Source organism: Chaetodon auriga, chromosome 19, assembly GCF_051107435.1.
Source record: "Chaetodon auriga isolate fChaAug3 chromosome 19, fChaAug3.hap1, whole genome shotgun sequence".
NCBI classification, from domain to species: Eukaryota; Metazoa; Chordata; class Actinopteri; order Chaetodontiformes; family Chaetodontidae; genus Chaetodon; species Chaetodon auriga.
In genome coordinates this window covers 4,724,162-4,746,487 of record NC_135092.1, presented here as the reverse complement: position 1 = coordinate 4,746,487, position 22,326 = coordinate 4,724,162, and the positions used below count along the sequence as shown (strand labels likewise).

At 40.9% G+C, this 22,326-nt stretch overlaps 1 protein-coding gene across 1 annotated transcript in view; it reads right to left on the bottom strand.

Moving 5' to 3' along the window:
• The window catches only part of LOC143338355 (uncharacterized), a 56,840-nt gene that overhangs the window by 24,423 nt on the left and 10,091 nt on the right, over window positions 1-22,326 (bottom strand). The window contains exons 3-5 of the mRNA XM_076758708.1: window positions 13,383-13,496; window positions 10,526-10,656; window positions 25-142 (exon numbers count right to left, since the gene is read on the bottom strand). Coding sequence (XP_076614823.1) covers window positions 25-142; window positions 10,526-10,656; window positions 13,383-13,496 — 363 coding nt within the window. The remainder of the gene's footprint in view (window positions 1-24; window positions 143-10,525; window positions 10,657-13,382; window positions 13,497-22,326) is intronic.

Sequence of the window (22,326 nt, the reverse complement as noted above, 5' to 3'; positions counted from 1 at the left end):
CAGTTGCCTGCTGTGGTCACTTACAGTGGACGCGTGAAGGCTGGAGTTTCTCCTCAGCTCTTGTTCAGTGAGACTCTTCTTCTCCTGAAGATTAGAAAGCTCAGTGGTCAGCAGCTGCTGGCGGCCCTCAATCTGCGAGAGTCTGACAACACACAAACACAAACACATTTAGTACAAAATGCACCTGAGCTCTTCAAGTACAATTCACCCTGTGGCAGGTTTGCAATCTATATTGCAATAAATTGTCAATAAATATAATCATGACATCTTTTGTATGTTTTAGGGTAATGATTTCCCACTTCACCTTTGCTCATTAATTACAGTCTGACAAATGTGGACTGGATTGGTTTGCTGATTGGCTGGTTTGTCACTGACTTTTGAAGCTATTTTCAGCCTAATTATATGGGGTTAAGACAGTTTATTCACTGAAAACTACAATGTAAGAGAACTCTCTAACGATAAGTAAGAGTTTTACTTCAATAGATTTGGTCAGTTTCCAGGACAGCGTTTACTTTACTATCCAATTTTGGGACAAACTCCCTGCAAATACAGTTTATTTTACCAGGTATAAATTTCAAAAAGGATTGTTAATGCACGCAGCGTTTCTTTGGTCCATCAATACACACCAAGTGAACGTGAAGCATATGTCTGAAAAGTAATTGCATGTCGATGAACAACAATTCTTAAAAAAATCATGCAAATGTGCGGGATCGTCTTCCATATTTGAGATACAGTAATGACAACAGGTGATTTCTTTGGTCAAGACACATAATGGGAGCCTTCACCCCTCAGTTGCTGCTGTCTTAGACGTTTTCCCTGTGCAAACAGCCTGAGCAGCTCCTGCATTCAGTGAGAAGAACGGGGCAGGACAGACCTTTCTCAGAGATTTGTCTGTAAAAACACTCATGACAGATCCAGCATAAGCAGATCAATCAGCTTTGACATTTGCTTTTTGTACAGAGGATGTTTAGAGATAAAATGTAAGTCGTGGTCTTCAGATTTGAACCATCAACCCTCTGGTCTCACTTCGTGATGCCTCACAGCACCCTGACTTTCCATCCCAGCAGTCTCTTCAGGTCTGAAACAGGAAGCAGCGGCTTTTCCCTGCAGGCTCCTCTAACACTGTCACATAAAACTGTTCCTTCCTTGAACAAACAGGGCTGTGTTTTCAGAGATGCACACAGAGCCAAAAATGATGCAAACATGATAAAGTCAACAGCAGCCAAAGATTCAAAAGGTCGCGTGGTGGCTGTGAATGTGAAGAGTCACGCCACCGTGCAATGTTGTTTAGATCTGAATGACATTTTATTATTCACTGCTGTTATCTGCTACAGTTTAAAAGCACAGAGCAGGAGCTGTAGGACAGAAGTATTGGAGAAACAGTAGCAACACTAGTAGTAGTACTAGTAGTAGCTACTGCACTTCTACAGCAGCAGTAATAGTAGCTGTTGTAGTGGTAAAAGTATTTGTACTACAGTAGAAGTGCTACTTACAGCAGTAGCACTAATTATATTAGTCTGCATAAGACTAATATCAGCAATATCAAGAGCAGCAGTAGCATAAATAGAAGAAGAAATAGGGTCAGCAGTATCTGTAGGATCAGCAGTAATAGTATGTAGTAAGTACAGAGCAGCTTCAGTGAAAGTGACAGGAACACCAGTGGCAGCAGCAGTGTAATGGTAGTCCCATTAGTGTTAGTGTTTGTATAAGTAGTAACACTTATGGCAATGGTGGCAGTCTACAAGTACTACTAATATTACTGGGAGCATCAGTGCAGTAGTCGAGGCAATAGTTGCAGTATTACTTGTCAGTGTAGTGGTAGTACCAACAGAAGTTGCAGTAGTAAAAATTAAAGTAGTACTTGTAGTAATACAAACTCTACTACTGATGCTATTTGTAGTGACTGCAGCAGTATTGTAGTTGTAGTGCTAGTGTCAGTACCAGTACTATTAACGATGCATTAATAGTAATACTACTGGTAAGCACTGTAGTAGTACATGTGGTACTTCTGTGATAATACTAGTACTAGCAGTACCACTACTTCTAAGAAAGTATTCCTTTGAACAATGTTGCAGTAGTGATAGTAAATGCAGCAGTAAAAGCAGTAGTAGTGAGTGTAATAGCAGTAGAAGAAGCAGCAAAACAACAGTACTAAGAGGGGGAATAATAACAGTATTTATCCATCAAGAGCTGCCAGCAAATGAACTCACATTGAGTTCAGAGCCAGAAATGAAGTCATGCAGTCGGAGTGTATCTGACCATCTGACCACTAGGAGGCACTAAGCCTCTGTGCCTGAGTGCTTGAACAGCAGGCGATAAGAGGCAGAGAAGTGTTTTGTTTGTGAGGAAGAAGAGGAGGCTCATCTGAGGGAAGCCTTTGATGAACTAACTGAAGGAGTGAGACACACATACACGTAGAGAAAGACAAATTAGTAGAAACCACACAAACAACGGCACAAAAACACAAAGGCCCTCTGGGAAATATTAGTAAGATTCTATTAATGAGGTTTTCAAGGAGGCTCACTGACTCCACTGTGTGTGGTATGAGAACTGTTCAGTTCTGATGATCTGTGATTTACACTGATGCTGTCCTGCTGGAACAAACAGGAAGTAGATCTGAAACACTGATGAAGAAAATTTCTGATGACAGCAAATTAAATATTAGGTCTTTTGAATGCCGGAGGCATAGGAAGTCTTTTATGTAAAAGAAATGTCTATTTAAAGTCATACACATTCAATACAATGTCAATATTTTGACACTGGAAGTCTGCGTCTGGGATGTTTTTTTATCTTAATAAAATCATAATATTGTAATATGGTTAAATAATCTGTTCTAAAAGGCTGCATTACAATTCAGTTACACACTTTTCTGAACTCTGCTTGTGAACGACTGAACCTTTCCAGGATGCACCTTTCATACCAATCATGATACTATCACCTGTTACCAATCAACCTGTTTACCTGTGCAATGTTCCAAACAGGTGTTTTTGGAGCATTCCACAACTTTCCCAGTCTTTTACTGCTCCTGTCCCAAATTCAGAACAAGCATAAATTTACAAAAGTCAATTTTGAATTGTGCTGTTTTTAATTGATAATTCAACATCAATACGGATGTTTTCCAAAACTGACATGTCACAATATGGAACTTGCATACATAAACATAAGCGTGTTTTACCTTACATGAGACCAAATTCTTGGATCAAAATGTTTTTCATGAAGGCTTTAATTATAACAGACGTTTATAGAGCCATTTGATAAATGACACTGAATTCCTGTCCTGCCCTCAAGTCAGTCTGGATTTGAAAGAATGTAAAGTATGTCAGCATACAGTCATACAACAAAAAACAAAGTGTTCCTTTACAACAGTATTTGACCTCAGCCTTGTAATGAAAGTGCTCTGAGCCTTTGTTGTCCACTGTTGTTCAAAATGAAAGTTATATTTGCCTAAAGCACCTTAACAATTGTTTTTACAGGACTCTTCATAAGATATATAAAGAATAAGAAATAAGTTTTCCATTACGTTGTGACGTAATGTACGACGTCAAATCTGAAGATTCCAGGTTCCACTCCTGGTGAGCTTGGAGAAAGCTTAAGCCTGGAAATCACTTGCTTATTCGTTCCAATATCCCTTTAGTAAAACAGCAAAAAAACCAAAAAAAAAAACAAAGCTCTGAAGCGCTTGGAGACAGACACAGGGGGCCTCAGAGGAAGAGCACTTCATCCTTTGTCGTTTCACACTTGAGATACTCTTAGATTTCATTTTTACGTCATCGTTTTTCCCCAATCGTCTGAGCATTTCTTATTTTAATCAATTTTAGTTTCTCTTGGGTAGAAATAAAGACGGGATTCACCTGAGCAGCGGCAGGCCTATCCCTGCTCCACTGTGGGAAACCTCCCACTAATTCAACTTTAACTCCAAAATGAACTGGAGATGTTTCTGGTGCCATCCTTCAGCTCAACGTTCAGAAGAAACAAACATCTTGAGAGGAATCCCGAGGAGATTTCAAGACTGAAGCTTCATGCAAATGAGCTACTTTGTCACCTGTCAATCAAAATGATGTTAACCAATCAAATGGCTTCATTAAAACAATGCGTGTGACGAGCGACGAAGAACATCATCCATCGGTGTGAAAAGACAGTAATTACCAATGAATGTCTGTTTGTGTGTGCGTGTGTTGCTGACAATTTGAAAATCACACACACGCACACGCACACGCACACACACACACACACACACACACACACACACACACACACACACAAACTGCCAGCTGTCAGTGTGTTCTGATTAGGTGCTTATGTACAGAAAAGCGTGAATAGGGCTCCATAATTGCTTGAATGTATGTGACAAACACATTTCACTCCATAATTGCAGGTGAAAAATGTGTGGGTGTTATTTATTTTTTTACATTAATGTATCTCACCACTTGCAGCCTGTCACATTCTCACCGTGTCGAGGTTACACGGGATGTATGCGCCGTGTGTGTATTTATAGCACAAAAAAAACGGTCCATTTTGATGAAAAAAATCCACTCCGTAAAGTGTTTCTGTCAAGGACAGAGGTGATGCTGTAGACCTGTATGTAAATGAACACCAATGTTAATGACTCTACTTCTACTTCATACTGTTTGTGTGACTGTTTCCTGCATATAGATTTGGAATTACAAATAAAGTGGAAACAGAAGCTTTCAGCGCTGAAACGATTCCTGAAACAATTCATGAAAATACTTGTTATTTGGAAATTTAAGAAGATACTGTGCTGTCAGAACAAAAAAGAAGAGGAGGAGCGATGGACAGATATTTAGACGAAACGAGTAGAAATGATGAGAAAGAGCAGAGAGACTTGAGGGAAAATGACAAACAGCTGAGGAGAAAGGGAGGAATATAAGACAAACATCTTGAAACAAGCAAAAGTGAAAGGAGGAAAAAAAGGATGAGAGGAATGCAAAAATGTTTTGACAGGGTGAAGAGGAGGAGGGACAGATACTGATGGAGAAATCATGTTTGGCTTTTGTTCCATAACACAAGCCTGCTGTGTGTTTCTATCAGAGAGTAAGCAGCCCGGTCAGAGGAATGAAATGTTGGCATTGCACATTTCTGCAAACCATGAATACGCTGAATTTGTACATTTCATACATATCACATCAATCTTCTGCTGCTACATGCAATGTACATGAGCTGAGGAGGAGGAGGAGGAGGAGGAGGAGGAGGAGGAGGAGGAGGAGGAGGGGATAGTGGTGCTGTGTGACAGCAAGGCTGTGGAAAAGCTAGTGAGTGGAGGTTTTTGTTTTTTACTACTACTGTAAACTTCTGTTTCCACGGTGAACTGTTGATGCTGAAATGACTTCTTGAATTGAAATCAGTTGCAGCAGCAGTTCAGAGTTTGAGTGCACTGCTCATGGGCACCTCAGACACATGTTAGAATTTGTACAAACGATCTTCGTCTGTCCTCAAGTCTCTGTGACCTCTGACCTTTGTGGTGTTGGAAATTAAGCTTTCTCTTCGGATAAAAAGAGTCTAACTGGATAAATCAATGAGGCGTCTGAGCTTTTCCACCTTGTTGACCAATTTCATGGTTGATATCAGAAGATTTTGAAGCTATGAACAGGAATGAATAGATTATGGTTGACAGAGTTCAGCTGGGTGTTCTCCAAAGTGCCAGCCTGCCTGTTAGTCTTGGCAACAAGCTGGACTGTCCTTACATAACCAGACTAAAGACTCTGTCTATCTATGGGAAAATCCCACCAAACAACACATATAATCCATCACAATCACACTTCATCTATTCCTCCACCGTGTGCTGCCGAGGCTTGTTAATTAAACCTCTCAGGGAACATATCTCAGCACTGTTGTCAATAATGGTTAAAATGGGATTTATCAAAAGGTCAGTTCACTCAAACTTCTTCTCTAAGCATGCAGATTGTTTTGGTTTTATGTGTGCAGGTTTTGATTTGTCCCTGAGATTTCTGCCTCTAGCCCAAAACAATAGAGCCTCACAGAATTCAGTCTGAGCTGCTCACAGCAACGTGACATCTAACAAATTCAAAAGTCGTAAAGGAGTAGCTGAATTAGTTCATAATCCCCAACGATTATCATAATAAGAAAAGTCATTTTGAAGTCAAAATGTCAGAATATCCCTGCGTCTAGCTTTTCAATAGCCATTATTTTTAATTGGCTATCTTTGGGTTTTGGGCTCGGACAAAACAATTAATCTGAAGATGCACATTTTCTGCAATTTTCTGACATCTAATCAACAAAATGATGAGGAAATTAATCAAGTAAAAGGCAGATTAATCAATTCTAAAAACAATTTATTTCAACTTCATCGATCCACAGAACATTGGAACTACTTTTTACTGAAAAAGTAATCCCTATGAAAACTGCTGGAGAGAAAACAGACTGTGAAGTGAGTCTTTAAAAAGGAACATGCAGGTAGCATGAATACAAAACATCATCCAAAACTGACTGGAACTCTAGAGGGTGAATTATTAGTTTCCAGTCAAACTTGGGTGTTTCCCATTTCACAGGTTCGAAGGTCAAAGGTCAAGGTCACTTCAACAGGCAGGTTGAAAGCTTGTTAACAGAAATCGTTATGACATTCCAGTTTATAGACTGGGCCGCCCTGCTGCTCTGGATGCTTCCAGTAATAAAAGCACGATGTGTATTTATAAAATAGTCTCTGAGAAAGCAGGAAGATAAACATGAAGGGAATGTCAGCCGTAATGACAGGAGGAGTTTCCATGTTTGGTGTGTTATTTCTGTGTATCGACAGTTTGTTTTCAGTTCATGCTGCTCAGTTACAAATGAAACACCTTAAAGAAACAACTTTTAAGACTCACGGGAAGCTTGTTGACTGAAAGAGGAAACAAGTCTCCAATTTCTGTAATTTTATCTGAATGCAACAGATCAGGGTTCAGACAGGAGATTCAAAATGAGGCACATGAGGAGAAACTTCACCGATGTTCTTCCATCTAATCTCAAACATGCACACAGCTCAAGACTTGAAAATAATGGTGCATCACACACTACAGGATACAGATTATTAAGATTATCATGGTGTAGGGAGCACTGCCCCACCTCACGTCATCGTATGTGGATGCAGATGTAAACAAAATGGAGACTGACTGTAGAAATGCTTTGCAGTGAGAAAAAAAACAACAACAGCAGGAAGCTCAACCAGGAAATGGTTGAGGAGGTTGTCTATTGTTCACAAAGAACTGGAGGCGAGATTTTAAACAGTTCTAACATCTGTCAACTGGAGGATGCTAGCTACTGTTAGCCTCTTGAGCTGGAATGTTTACCGTTGCCTGGCAGCAGGGTCAGCTGGTCCAGGACTAACACTTGTCTCTGTCACTGGCTGCTGTGGACCTGATCTGAAAGTACTGATGTAACCATCCAGATTCTAACAAATATCAGGGTGGCCCTGATGAGTCTGCGAGAAGTTCAGGAGGTTTAAGACCGGATCTGTAAACCCCTTCACATTACCGGATAATCTGAGCTTAACATCAGTATCGACAAGATCCCACATGAAACTTGTGACCCAGAACTCCTGCCAGAAAATAAACATTAGCATAGCATGGGTGAAGCACAGGTGAAGCTAAGGTGGGGTAAGCAGATGACAAACATCACAGGTGTGACAGGTTGAGACAGCGGTCAATCATGGCAAAGGTGCACCAAAGCATACCTGTCCATAAGCCTAAATATGATTTTAATGGAGCAGTGATTTTCAAAATGGCTGTAGCATCAGTCAGGGAAATGAAGAGTAAAACTGCTGAAAGGAAAATCGCTTCCTGGGAATCACTCATTGTAAACTATCAAATGAGGAGTTTAAAAAGAAAGCAACTAGACTGACTGTTCACATTCCAATGTAGTCTGTAGTATCCAAGTTAGCTGCTTTGGTAATGCTTACATAACGCCCTTCATCCCACACTCTACCTCGCTTGGTGTGAGAAAAGTTTGGTACCAAAGACCATTAAGACTGCTTTAGCTTCGCCACAGAGCCGTGAAGGCTACTACTCGGTTGGGATTATGTTCTCACTTCTAACAAACAACAGCACAGTTGTCAGAGCACAGAGACTATTTTGTGTTAGAAGAGTTTAAGAGGCATCATTATCACTTCGACAAAGAAACTGAACTAACGCAGAGTTTTAAAGAACTGTTCCAGTTCATGCTGTGAAAGCTGCTTGATTCCTGAAGCTTGTTAAGGTCCACTTAGAAAAAAAGGATCGCCTTATCTCCACTCCAGAGCGGTAGCTCTATCCTCTTTTCCTGCACAGAACCCAACCCTGCCTTGGCTCTGACATTACCACATAAGCCTCTCTTAAAGCCAAGGAAAACCCTTGTAAAATGAAAGCAGGGTGACGTCTTCTTCCAGTAAGTGGATATGAGAAGTGGGCAGGGCAACATGATGGAGACATGTACCAGTTTTTTATTAGGAAACTCTAGAGAGAGAGAAAAAACTCCTTGCAGATAAGCCTTTGATCCGCATTGTGACAGGAGGTGAGCCGTGTTGGCGATGAGAACCAATGTTACTGAGAAATTAGGAGATTTCCTGGAATATCATCAGAATAATGTGTGCGTGTGTGCGGGTGGGTGTGTGTCTGCTGGCACACCTTGAATCCTGAGATGTGTTTTAGCTTGTCTTGTCTGACAGAAGTGAGACCAGTTGAAGTGTTGTACTGCCAAACGGCTCGTCATGGCAGGAGTACAGGCAGTTCGAGCGAACAGGGTGAGGCGGCAGCCACCTACAACCATCTGAACGTTTACTGTCAACACTGCACAAGTGGTAACAAAATCTGAAAATTCACCAGGAACTCTCACGTTCTTGCAGTTTCTATAATAAATGTTGAGCAGGACTTCAGACAGTGGCTAACTTTTTACACACTGTTTAACCAGCCGGCCTGACGTCCGCAGTCGAACTGCAGACAGAAAAAAAAAGATGGTCGTAGCATCTGTGATGTCACACACAGGTGTGATGTTTTTCATGACGGTGGTGGACGGTGATGCAGCAGTGTGATCCACTGCGCTGTTCATCAGCACCAGTACTGACATTATTAAGCAGATGAGATTAAACGTATTACTGTTTTCTGCTCCACTCGTTAGCGTTGGTGAGCAAACATTGACGCATAAAGCTCACGTAGGTACTACCCTTTTTCCACCGTGCTTTACTTTAAATGCATTTTAAAGTCAAGGCAGTGTGGGTAGAGGGGGTTTCAGACGCTGTTTGACAATCTAACACACACTTTATGCGTGCAGAAGACTTTACTGTAAAACCATTAGTGTCGGGAACGATTCGTGTTAGCTGACATTTCACAACATTTACTCCATTTAGTTTTTTGAAGACTAGATTTTGACAATTTTGGCCTTGCACAGTCAAAACAGATTTTTTGAAATGTTTAACTACACTTAATGGACAAGAACGGCTCAGAAAACAAAGACTGATGTCATATTTACTAGCTTTACATTAGCCTGAAATTAGACTTCTCCCTTATCTGCCATACAGACACACAGAGGAGTGCAGCCTCAGCTCAGAGGTGTCAGTAATCTTACAGATGGATTCAAGTGTTATATGAAAGAAGTTCAGCATGATGGTGCGTCTCTCATTATGAGATTGATGCATTGTTAGGGCTCAATTTCATAAACCTTCTGGACAATCGAATCAAAATTTGGCACAAGCTTAAAAAGACGTTGATGTATGAACGTCTCCACTCTTAGTACAGAGGTAATGTATACTTACAGTCTTGCATTGCTTTGCTAGAAGTTAAACCGATCCGGAGCATGGGCATTGATTCTTGGGCATACATGTACATCTAACAAATTAATCTGAGTCCAAAGGCTCAATTTCAAGATTTACAGGAGCACACACACACTTAGACAGCAACAAATGCATGAAAATTCACTTTCATTTTCTTTCTTTCTCTCTCACTCTCTCTCAGCCATGCACACACACACACACACACACAGATGCAGGCAGGCAGGATCCTGTTGTTTTCTCCAGCAGAGCAGAACGTGCTGCTGTTATGAGATACAGTGAAACTCCCACATTCGTGTTTCAGCTCTGAGACAAAACCCCACAAACCAGCACAGAGCTGCCTCCTACTCACATGTTCAAACACTATATGACACGGTCCTGATTTCTGAAGAGGACAGTCCAGTTTCAGATGTAAGGAGGAAGTCAGGAGTTTGCCATCGTGCAACATATATAGAGAGAATATTGAATTTGGAATATAGAGAATATTTTTCAATGGGGAGACTGGAAAAATGCTCTTTTTAGTGAATTTTATGTAGGGATTTTTCTATGGTGTTCATTTTGGTCAATCAGTATTACACTGACTGAACATATTTTGCAGCTTGGGGGTAGTAGTAGGATTACTAACTTTGATACTTTTTTACATTAAAGAGTTTTAAGAGTGTTGTTATTATAATATCATATTATATTATGTCATATATAAGACACATTTATGATATCAAACAACTGTTCCCTCTCATTCACACTACAGAGTCACATAACATGGCGTTGACTCACTGTGTGTGTATGCTGCTGAGCTCCTGCTCTGTCTGTCTCTGCAACTGCTGGAGGTGAAAGGTCAGCTCCTCACTCAAAACAGCAAACCTCCACAGTCCTCCTCTCCCTGTGTTCTCCTCACACACCGAAGCCTGATCACACAAGACAAAGACGTTTTCTGAAGCTTTCTAACACACCCTCGGGCAGCCATATTAGAGAAAATAATGAGTAACTGGGAAGCAAACATTTCATCACTGATCCATGATTAGATGTTTACTTAATTTCAGTGTCCTAATAGTAACTTAATCTGCTGTAATCTAATTCAGGAAGTTAGCGTGTTAACTTCAATGTCGAGTCTTTGCTAAGGCCTGCTACAGATAGCAAGCAAACATTTGTTTATGTTTCAAACTTACTATGCACACACTTCTTCATTTCACATGAAACACTTTTGGTAAAGAATACAGTAAATGTTTGACCCCTATCTTATGTTCTAAGTTAACCTTTTGGCTAGTTTGTTTAGATTTGACTCTCCAATTGAAAATGGTTTTAGCAATGCTGGTTGCATGGCTCTATGACGGGACTGCCATGACATTTACTGCAGACATTCATGGTTCCCAGAGCATGTATCCTAATGACTGGTGATCCCTGGAATTAGCATCCACCCCATACCGCCTTACAGAGCCACAAGCAGAGCTGTGGACTCTTGTGTCTTGTTGGAGTACAATAAACAATGGGTTACTTTTTTATTAGGTGCACCTCTCATAATGAAAATGGACAAATCCATCATTTGACACCAGCAGCACAAAGGCTGTACAGAGAGGAGAAGTCAAGAAACTGGCATTGGCCAAATTCATGGAGCAAATCTAATAAAGTTTCTGCACGTTGGCCACTTTCATTGCTGGGGAATAAGACAGCGCCATGTCCTTAGGCTGGATTTAAAGTTACAGTTCCGTCTCTGAACAACACACCCTAATAAAGAATCCTCTTTTTGTTCCCAGGGTGAGAGGGAAGGCCCTCACCTGAGTCTCAGAGAAACAAACTGCATGCTGCCAATAAAACTGCAAAACAGACAAACGCTTCATAACTCACCCTATAATATTTAGTCTGGAGGGTATTTTATATGAGAGTGTACCCGTATCACACTTCAGCTCTCAGTAGTCTGCTGTCTCCATTTGTCAGACATAGCAACATGTTGAGTAAAACAGAAAAGAGTGATGAATCACCAGCTGAAGGAGGAGAGGGTTGGGGTAGTCAGACTCATCAGACAGACAGGCAGGCAGGTAGATGAACAGACAGAAAGACAAGAGGAGGTGAACAGAGACAGACAGACAGACGAGAGGAGAAACCGAAATAGACTTGAGTACATGATGAGCGAATATAAAGTTGGAGTAGGTTAAATCTAATCTGGTTGTGAGTCTGAACTCGTCGAGGTGACGGAGTCCTTCAGTGAGCGGCTGTGGGCTGAAAGACAACAGACCGACTGAGTCATTCTGGCACAACACGATGATCACCCTCATCCTCCCCTTCGTCTGCCTGTCTGTCTGTTTGTCTATCTGTGTCCATGTGACTCAGGCTGAGAAACAAACTGGCACTATGTTCACAGAGCAGCCAAATCTGATATGTTTTTCAAATCTGATCTTTAGTCCTCACTGTCCACACTGAAACTTACAAGCGGCTCAATAATATTTGTGTGCTCAGACATTCTGATTATTTACTTTAAGAAACACAGTGATGGTAGGGACATACACTCAGAAATGGATGTTCAAGGACAACATTTCTGTACCGTTTCCAAAAATATCTGGCATTTTTTATTTTAATTTCTTGTCATATAACAGCTGACATATATGCTGATACAAATATACAGTATGTGCAATGAGCTAACTGCTAGGTTACCATTAGATAAGAGGGCTGGGCTCTACTGGTAATACTAAAAATAAATCTATAAAATTAGCAAAAGGAGTTTAGTAACATCTTATAATCTCAACCTGTGTGTTTTGGTAGCCACTAGCTAATGCAGTTACTTCTCTTACCTTTTTACCCCTTGAATATCATCTATAACCTGCGGACAAGTGCTGCTAGGACAGATTTTAGGGAATAAGGTGCTTGACACCGTAATCATGAGGAAATTCTCTGAAAATGGCCTCATGAGAGTTCAATGACGAGATAAAGGAAAGTGAGAGAGAGAAAGAGAGCTAGTGATAAACAGAAAGGGAAAGTTTCCCACAGACAGAAGTGTAGAGAATGGCATAGAGCGAGTGCCAATAAAAACAGATCCCTGTATAGACTGCTGGAGGAATGCCGTTAAGGCAGCGTTGAGCAATTGGCCCTGTTACCTCGAGCAAAGAGTCACGGTTTCTAAACATCAGGAAAAAAAAATAAAATATTGCAACCAAGTTTCAGCATCAGCAAAGACTAAATGACACTTAATGCCTCTGCTGCACTGGCGATAATCATCGTCTAACTGTTTTTACTGGAGGCGTCGTGTTTCAGCTTCCACTAAAGCTCCATTCTGTCCACTTTCAGTTAAATCTGAATAAATGTAACTCTTTCGAAGTGTTGTGCAGTGTGTCGAAATCTGTCCAACGGGAAAATGTTACCTTTAGGTCTGGATTAAATTCACCATTAAACCGGAATACTTGAATAGTATCTTATTCCTGTTATTTTATTATATCTGCCACTTGTAGTGTGATGCACCCCTGAATGCAGTCATCAGCATATCTTTCCAGTCGTTCTCCATATTTCTATGCTTGTCACTGGTAACATTGGATACACCCGTCTGTACAGTTTCATTCATGGAGAATTGTATAATTCTAAGTGGTTGGCAAGTACAAAGTTAGGTTTTCAGTAACGGTTTAGAATAATTTTTCATGCAACTCACCTGCTGTTCCTCAGTGATGGGGGATTGTAGGATGTGAACTTTGGCTTCTATCAGCTGCCGTAGTTTTTCCAGTGAAGCAGGGAATCCCTCTCTGTTTCTCTGGAACTCTGGACACTTTAAAGAAAGACACAGAGACAGACCGGTTTCAGCATTTTATCAACTTTCATCACAGTAACCCTCACACAGGGAACGTTTCACAACCAGTAGCTTTGGCAGCAGCCAAACACCACTGGGAGTCCGATCCTATTGGCTGCTAACGTAGTGAAGAGATCTTTTAAAAAAATTATATTCAGTCGTTGCTCTAAATGTGCACTTCTGTGGCTGAATGTCTTTCATCTGAAGGACATTACGCAAATTGTTTCACCTGAGCGTCTAGATGCCAACGTCAACTAGAATTAAGGCAACACCCAACTTGCAAACATCCTCCTCTGATTCTTCCACTAAATTTTTCATTGGTGTGGAATGGAGAGGAACAGGAATGATAGGAGAGAAAGGCTGAAATGTAGTGAATCCTGTCCCCCAGAGTGAATAATGAGAGAGGATGCCTTAAATACACTCAATGCACACAACTGTAAGTGGACTGAAGTTAATGGTTCAGTCAGAATCAGACAGACAGAAAAATGACTGAAACAAAGCTAAACATTTATCTGTATGACTCTGCGGGTGCAGCGGTGATTAAAGATGACAGATGTTTGAGTGAAGCGTATGATTAGACTGTCATTATTAGAATGGTATGGGATACTGCATGTCTTTATTTCAGTCTACACTCTTGTCACACTGTAAAAACACCTCCTGTATTGTCTCCTGTTGTAGTTTTGTTTGGAATTAAATGCTTTTCTTTTGGCTTACCAAAAAATAATAGTTAGGGCAGCAACTTTTACATTATTAATTCATCTGAAGATGTTCTCAATCAAATAAATTTAAAATAAATTTAAAAAAAAGCCAATATAGTAAGATGCCAAAATCCAGCCTTTACAGTTACATCTAGTTTGACATGAAATACTGTCTCAACCAGCAGGCAGTGCATTTTGTCAGGTGACATGTTCTTTAGAGGGATAGCATCCTGGAGGTCCTTTTCTACCTGTCAGCTTGTCAGGTGAGTGACAGGAGGGGGGGGGGGGGTGTCACACAAAAACACGATCCTCTGCTCGTGTTTACTGGGATGGATTACCTCGCTCTGTGCCACTGTTCAAATCTGAAGCACAATGAGGTGCAAACATGACGTCTCCATGACTGGGATGACATTGTATGGAAAAAAAAAGCACAAAAGGGAAACTAAACCTAAAAACTGAAATTTTCCATCTTGTTAAAGCAAAAGAGGAAGAACATCTTCCACATTTTCAAGTTGGTCTCATTAGTTCAATGTCAAAGTGCTCTTAGTACAACATTAGAAATGTTCAATATTGTTTTGAAGATGAGCAGAATAAACTGTCTGCCTACTGAACAGACCCTCGCCTGGTAGAAGCTTCCCACCCACCACTGTTTGAAAACCACCACAGAGAGCCATTGTACGCTTGTGCTGAAGCAGCTAACCCAGGTGGCTTGTGTGTTTTCATCTTAAACTAGGAAATCAGTCTTCATACATATATAAAACCTACAGATGGACGGCAGGCAATTAATTCCCTTACTCTCCGTATGAGTGGATGCGTTCACAATATGAGTGGGCTGGGTGTTCATGACACAGTGAGGCTGTGTTGTCTGATTAAATGCAATCAAAACAAGTCCATTGTGTTTTAATCCCTCTGAGGGAGATTACATGCATACATGCAACAGGAGCTTGAGCGGAGAGAAATTTCTAGTTGTTAAAAGGATGATGGGAGTAAGACCAAAAAATGTCTCAATATACAGTATTTAAGTAGAACGTGACATTCAGTGGACCCAACAAAGTCTTTTCTTTTTCAAAAATCTCATTATAAAGTATAATAGTGCCTGATGGATGTGGGATGCTATAACTCTCTCCTAGTAACTATCCAACCCTGTCTCCTTTAAATTATGTTTATATACTGCTAATTTGTTTCCCTAATTACATTTCCCAGCTACAAATTGGTAGTATATATATACACAATTTCTAGGAGGCAGGGTTGTACTGTCGGAATAACATAACATGACATTGTCTTAGATTTGAAATGGAACTGAATAAAACATTCATGTACCAATACAAATGCTGTTATGTACATCACTAATTTATCAACTCTCTATATGTTCACAACATTTCCCGTAAGCTCGACAGAGGACGTGCAACAAGGGGTCAAATTTAGTAGGTGTCCCCTTGCTGAGGAATTAAGATGACCACGTTCCAAAATGTCCCAATACTAAGACATAAAGAAAGCTGTTCCATTACTCAGGTGTTAAAAGGCCAACTTGGTTTCCAAATTACCGAAACAAGCTAAAAATCTCATTACATTGTGTACATTACATCATCAAAAAGGCTAACTGTAGTTAGGTGTCTGAGGTTTGAAACAGACCAACATAATGTAGCTTAAATGCTCTAATACAAACTCCTTAAAAAGGCCAACTTCAGCCAGTTCTCTAACAGCTACAGGCTTTAAAGAGACTGACTAGCTAAATTTCCCTTTACTGAAGTTTAAAGACAAGAAAATGTATCACAATATCCAGTGAGGCCTTAAAAATAACCAGCTAAATTTCAATAATTGACTAAAGTTAGCTGAAAGGTACAACAAAACGACAAAAACAAGCTCTAATTCACTCAATCAATACTACAGCCTTTAATAGACCACGTTCAGCAAAATGCTTCAGTACTTAATAGAGAAACTGCTTACAGACCACCTTCAGCTAAGTGTCCAAATACTTTTAACCTCGCCCAGTCTCAGCAATAGTGCTTTAAAAAGACAAACTTTAACATTCTGATGCAAACTTTTAAGCTGAAAAGTGTTTCTAAAATACTCACTGCAGCACTTGTAGACAGAGAAGTGTTCATGATGACAGATTGATCAAAACTAATTTCCTGACTGAGCTCAGACCACAGGGGGTTTGTGTTTGTGTGTGTGTGTGTGTGTGTGTGTGTGTGTGTGTGTGTGTGTGTGTGTGTGTGTGTGTGTGTGTGTTAGTGGGTGGGCTTCACTTCTGTGTACATGGAGATGACCCTAACTACAACCTCCCCCCTGAGCAGAATGGACAAGCAGGGAGAGAGAATGTGGGTCTGTTAATATCCGGCCAAGTTTGTCAGGGTTTCCGTGCTTGATTGATCAGTTTACTCAACCTCTCATTTGCGTGTGTGTGTGTGTGAGACAGACAGAGAAAAAAACAGCTATGAATGAAGGGAGGCGTCCAGGGCTTAACATTGCTTAAGTTTGATTTGTTCAAAAAAAGGTCCTCTAACCTGGGCCAAACTAAACCAAGTGAACACCAAATTAAAGAAAACATAGTGAATTCAATATGCAGACAAAGAATGTGTCTCCACTGCAGACGACATTCAAATTCAAGGCAGGTTTTGAGCCTGTAGTGTTCACACAGGAGCAAAATGAAGCATATTCAGAAAAGCCAGTATGCAGACTGAACTCACAACTCCACAAACCACTGCACTGCATTTCACCTACTATACAATTCTATACTGTATTAGTATGAAAATATGGGTAAAGCATTAGCTCTAAATGTATTAAATAAACTAAATAGACAATTATTAAATCAATTATCATCACAGTCAACAGCTAAACACACACACAAAAAAAAAATCGAGAATGGGAACCTAGTTATCAAGTCATCAACGCTGAGAAAAGATAAACCATGACTAACCCGGAGGTTGGGTTGTATCCAGTACTCCCCACCACACCACCCCCCACCCCCTTCACCAAAGTAAAATGAGTCCCAATTCCCAACGCAGGGTGTGCCTGGGTGGGGCCTGATGACTGTGGCAGGTCGCCACACCTTGATAAGCATGCAGGTAAGAGGAGGGCAAAGCCTCCCTGCTTGTCTGCAGCTCTCGCTTTAATGTTGACTTTTTCTTTTCAGGCTGTTTCTGTCTCAACCTGCAGCCCTTGTGTAACGCCGCACCCCCACCTACACCCCCCTCCCCACAACATTCAGTTCACAGCTACTCCACATCCACTGCATTTCCTGCCCTTCCCAACAGTGCACTGACATCACACCTGATGAAGACAACAGACAGGCTGCTTCTTGTCCATCTACGCCCCCTAGTGAGCCCATCAATGGACCGGCTACAGTTGGCCTATCATCCTGGCATCGAGGTGGATGATGCTGTCATCTACTCTGCAAACCTTTACCTCATCACAGATGGGGAGGACAGGGAGTACAGAGAACTGAGCCAGAGATTTGTGGATTGGTACCAGTGGAACCACCTCCAGATCAATGCAGGGAAAACCAAAGAGCTGGTGGTGGACTTGCACAGGTGCAAACACTCTCCTCCTACACCAGAGAGTGCAGGGAACACTACTGAGGGCCTTTTCTGACTCCAACAGCCTCATTCCATGGAGTGGTCTGCTGAGGGCATCAGCATCTCAACTGCTGCTATGTCACTGCAAAGTGTCCCACCGTGGGATTGTTCTATCTTATCTTATCTTACATTAATTGTGTTTCCATCACTTCAGAGAACATTACATTGACTTACATTCATTCCCCGGAATCTAACCACCATAACCATAAGCACTACTTGTCTAAGCCTAAGCATAACCTAACCACCTCAACCAAAGTCTTCACCCTAAAAGTTAATGATTTACATTATGGAGACTTGCATTTTGTCTCCATAAGCAGGGCAAGTCGTCACAATGTGACTGTGGAAACAGATTTACAGTTTGTCCCCAAAACATGAGGAACACACACACACACACACACACACACACACACACACACACACACAGGGAAGATTTTATATAACAAGATTAAAAGTCGAAAACCCTGCCAGCAGCTGTAATGGTCATTGCACTCTGACACATGAAAAGCGTTGGCCTGAACAAACAACATAGTGTCGTTCCCTCTGTTCTTAGATCCTTACCCCTTAAGTTTTCAGGTTTGTCCTGAGGATGACATTAAAATCTAAAGGGTTCATCCTCTGGAGAAAATCAATGAGATCAGCTAGTTTCAGGACAGGACATCACATTTTGATATTTCCGGTGTAAAATGTTAGACTTTGTCATCATGATGGAGCAAAAAGTGCATGCAGTGTTAAAGTACTGTGGAGTAGACATTACTCAAGTGCAGGTGAGGTTATGTTGTCGAAACCACAGCCTAATTTACAGAGCTAGTTCCAGCTGATCACAGTGAAAAAGAAGCGAACGTGGAGTCCTGACAGTAAACACTTCAGGACAAACACAGCTATCAATATGCAGCGCAGTACTGCTCAGGGAAGTGGAACTCATTTTATTTCCTTTACCATATGACTCAATTCAAAACCGACTTAACGAGGGAAGAGCTTCACAATAAACTCCTCGAGCATTTAATCAAAAACCGACTTCAGTAAAATCATACTGATAAGAGAGTTCCTGTCCCTCCCTGAACCGCTCTGGCAGCGGCTCAAAGCAGCTTCCCATTCTTTTCAGATGAGAAACTGCAGACTCTCCCTGTTTGAACAAATACTATTATGAAGGCAGGTGACGTTGCTTCTCCACCCGCAAGACCGTATGAATCACTCTATCATCATTGTCATTTACATAGTCTACCTTTACACTGTGCATCCATACTGCCTGATTGATTTATTGTTCAGCCAGAAACACAGGAGCACAGGCTGTTTGTGAAAATAGACTTTTAAAAATAATTTTATCTTTCATGTTTTGTTCTTTTTTTTTGAAAAAAATCCCAGTTCACATTTCAATAACTTATTGCCAATCAATATTTATTTTCACTTGCATGCATTTCCACATGCATGGGCAGTGAATCCCCCCTACATAAATAAATGCATACAATACATACATTTAAAAAGTATATATATATATATATATACACACACACACACACACACATATGGATAGATACTATAAGGATGTTTGATTCTGTTTCATCAGGAAGCAGGTACAGCAGATACAGCAGAGAGGTTCAGATCGCTGCACTGTTACGTCCTTATCACCTGCAACTGAGACTTTTCAGCTGATAAAAGGTCAGAGGTCAGAAGTCTGTGGACCTGCACTGTCCTTTAACAGCACGATATTACTCACCAAACAAATCTGTGTGTGGTGAAGAGCACCAGGGAACTTTCCTACCCTGCCTTGCTCATGACTCACAGCTGTGGTATGTCACCTTGTGTGCTGGTGCACTTTGAACCAGCAGCAGCTTTAGGTTGGGAGACGCCCTGCAGGCTCCTTTACTGACCAGGAATGTTTCATCATGATGGAAACACATTTTAACTACCTCTCTGCCTTCGCTTACACTTTAAAAACCGATAGGAATTTACACAAATGTCACATAGCATGCAAGTCATAACTTTACATTACTATAAGGCTGAAACTTTGCTAAGGCTCCCAGTAATGATATGTAACACAGGTGAAGTCATGATTTCTGTGTCTGTAAATTACAGAGACTAAGACCATATTTTCTTTTTTCTGTTACTGCAGAGAGCTACAACAAAACAACACCTTGCATTCTACTAATACGTAACTAACTAGACAGGGTACTCACAGAATCTTCAGATTCTTTCCTCTGGTGTTTCTCTTTAATAAAAAGAAACGTGCGAGGAAAAAATGTCAGCGCTTACACCAGTCATTTGTGAATTCAGCGGATCTTTGCATCTGGCTGGCAGCACCTAAGAGATTTAATGTACAAGACAACAAGAAGACCCTATTCCTTGATTTTGCCAATATCTAAAAATAGAAATTTAAAATATTACCAAGCTGCATTACGACTACTCAATTTTTTTTTTTACAGATTTTTACATCCAAAGTATTAAAAGTAAGCTGAAAAGTATGTATTATTAAACCCTTGCTATAGTCATTGGTGGTTTGATCCCTGACTGTCTACATATCAACATGTCCTTGAGAAAGATACTGAAGTCCTCCAAATAGCTGCACAACAGAAAAAGACTTTGTGTTGTGAAGTGCAGACTAGAAAAGCACTATATAAATGCAGTCTGGGCCATGTTGGGTGATAAGGCCTGGCTCATAGATGGCAAAGGTGTAGGATGGGGTTGAGGTCAGAGTTCTGTGTAGGACAGTCAAGTTCTTCCACATTAAGCTTGGAAAACCATCCCTTTATGAGCCTGGCTTTGAGCATGGGGTCACTGTGTGTGGTCACATGGTCGAACACAAACTGTTGAAATGCTATTGTCTAAAATATCATTTCGTCACTGTAGCATTAAGAGAGAGCATTAGCATTAACATTGGAACTGTATACTTTGAGATCTCCACCAGAATTGTAAATAAATGCCTTGCACGACTTTGTACAAATGAACCCAACATTTCGTGCGCCTTGCTGCATTCTATGAACATGGCAGGTTTGTCCTGCTGAATTAGTTAATCCTTTGCTAATCCAAGCTGGACCGTGCAGCACAGTGGCCTGCAGCTCTCTCGCTCTACATAGAAACACAGCAACTACATAAAAACAGTAGAACCAGTTTTCCTGTACTTGATGCAGTGAATGAGCAACATATCAGCTCTCCTGTGTTTGCTCTCTCCCTCTTTGCTCCTCCCCTGTTAATGGAAGCAGAGCTGAACCAGTTCCTCTGTATTTACCAATTACACGAGTTTAAGCTCACATCTCTGTCTCCACTATCATTATCTGTTAAAACAGAACAAAACATGCACTTTCTGCAGCACTCAGACAGAAAATGTGTTGACTTGTGCTCTGTTATCCTGCATTACTTTCTAATCTGCCGCCCCTTTCTCGGAGGGGGGAATTTGTGCATGAAGAAGATGAAGCAAAAGGAAAATCGAGTCGGCACCAAAACGTATATCACAGCTGAAGTTGCAGAGAATTTGTTACTCAAGATTTTCGATTTTAATGGGGGACTCAAAATATAGACCATAATCTCTGACAAAATTTTGTCTTGACACTTCACAGACACAGCAGATAACATAAGATAAGAGCCGTTCTTAAGAAGGAATAAAACATGTTACACTAGCATCTCTCTGTCCCTTACGCACTGTGTACATTAGACTAATTAATTGCATGTTTTCACTGCATACAGCTATTACCTCGGGTTATTTTAGGTTTGGCACAACCTAGCTCTTGACACCACCCAGCCACAGCTCAACGAACACACACACACACACACACACCCACACACCCACACACACACACACACACACACACACACACACCCACACATACTCACACTCACATGCACGCCCACATGCACATGCACACACACACACAGGTGTGCAGGGTGTGGATTGCAATCTACTTACAAAGAGCTCTTCAAAAAAAAAAGACTAGCCCAAACTAAAAAGGTAGATATGTAGACAATTAAACATGCAAAGGAAAACATACTCAGACAGACAGGTATGCAGACTGAGCTGCATAAGCATGTCTAAAACATCGCCAAGCACTGCTACTGAACGCACGACTGTACTGTCCTCACAGCATCAGTCATTTGTTCAAAAGCTTAAAATGTTGATGTTTTAATGGCGAGCAACTTTTTGCGGTGAAGAATAGCTTTCCTCTTTGTGGAAGTGACGGTAGAAGTAGCATGACGTTGCTGCAGGGCTACCTCGAAGGGTTGGATATTCAGACGCAGACAGGTGTGAAGGTGGTTGTTTATACTGTATTTGGTGCCTGCATACATGATGTGTTCACACGTCTGTTGGCGTGGTCACATGTCATGTTCGTCTATCTGAGGGTGGACCCGGGTGCAATGTGCTTCCTGCAGATCCATAAGCAGACACAGGAAATATACTTTGAACTTTAGGGAGTAGGCCAGGGTTGGGAAAACAGTGCTTGCAAAGTTGCTTTGAACAGTAAATCTGATCTATATTATATTATAAGCTTAACCAATTAGCTTTAGTTGTCCAAATTTAGCCAAACTTTGAATATAGAGGTGGCA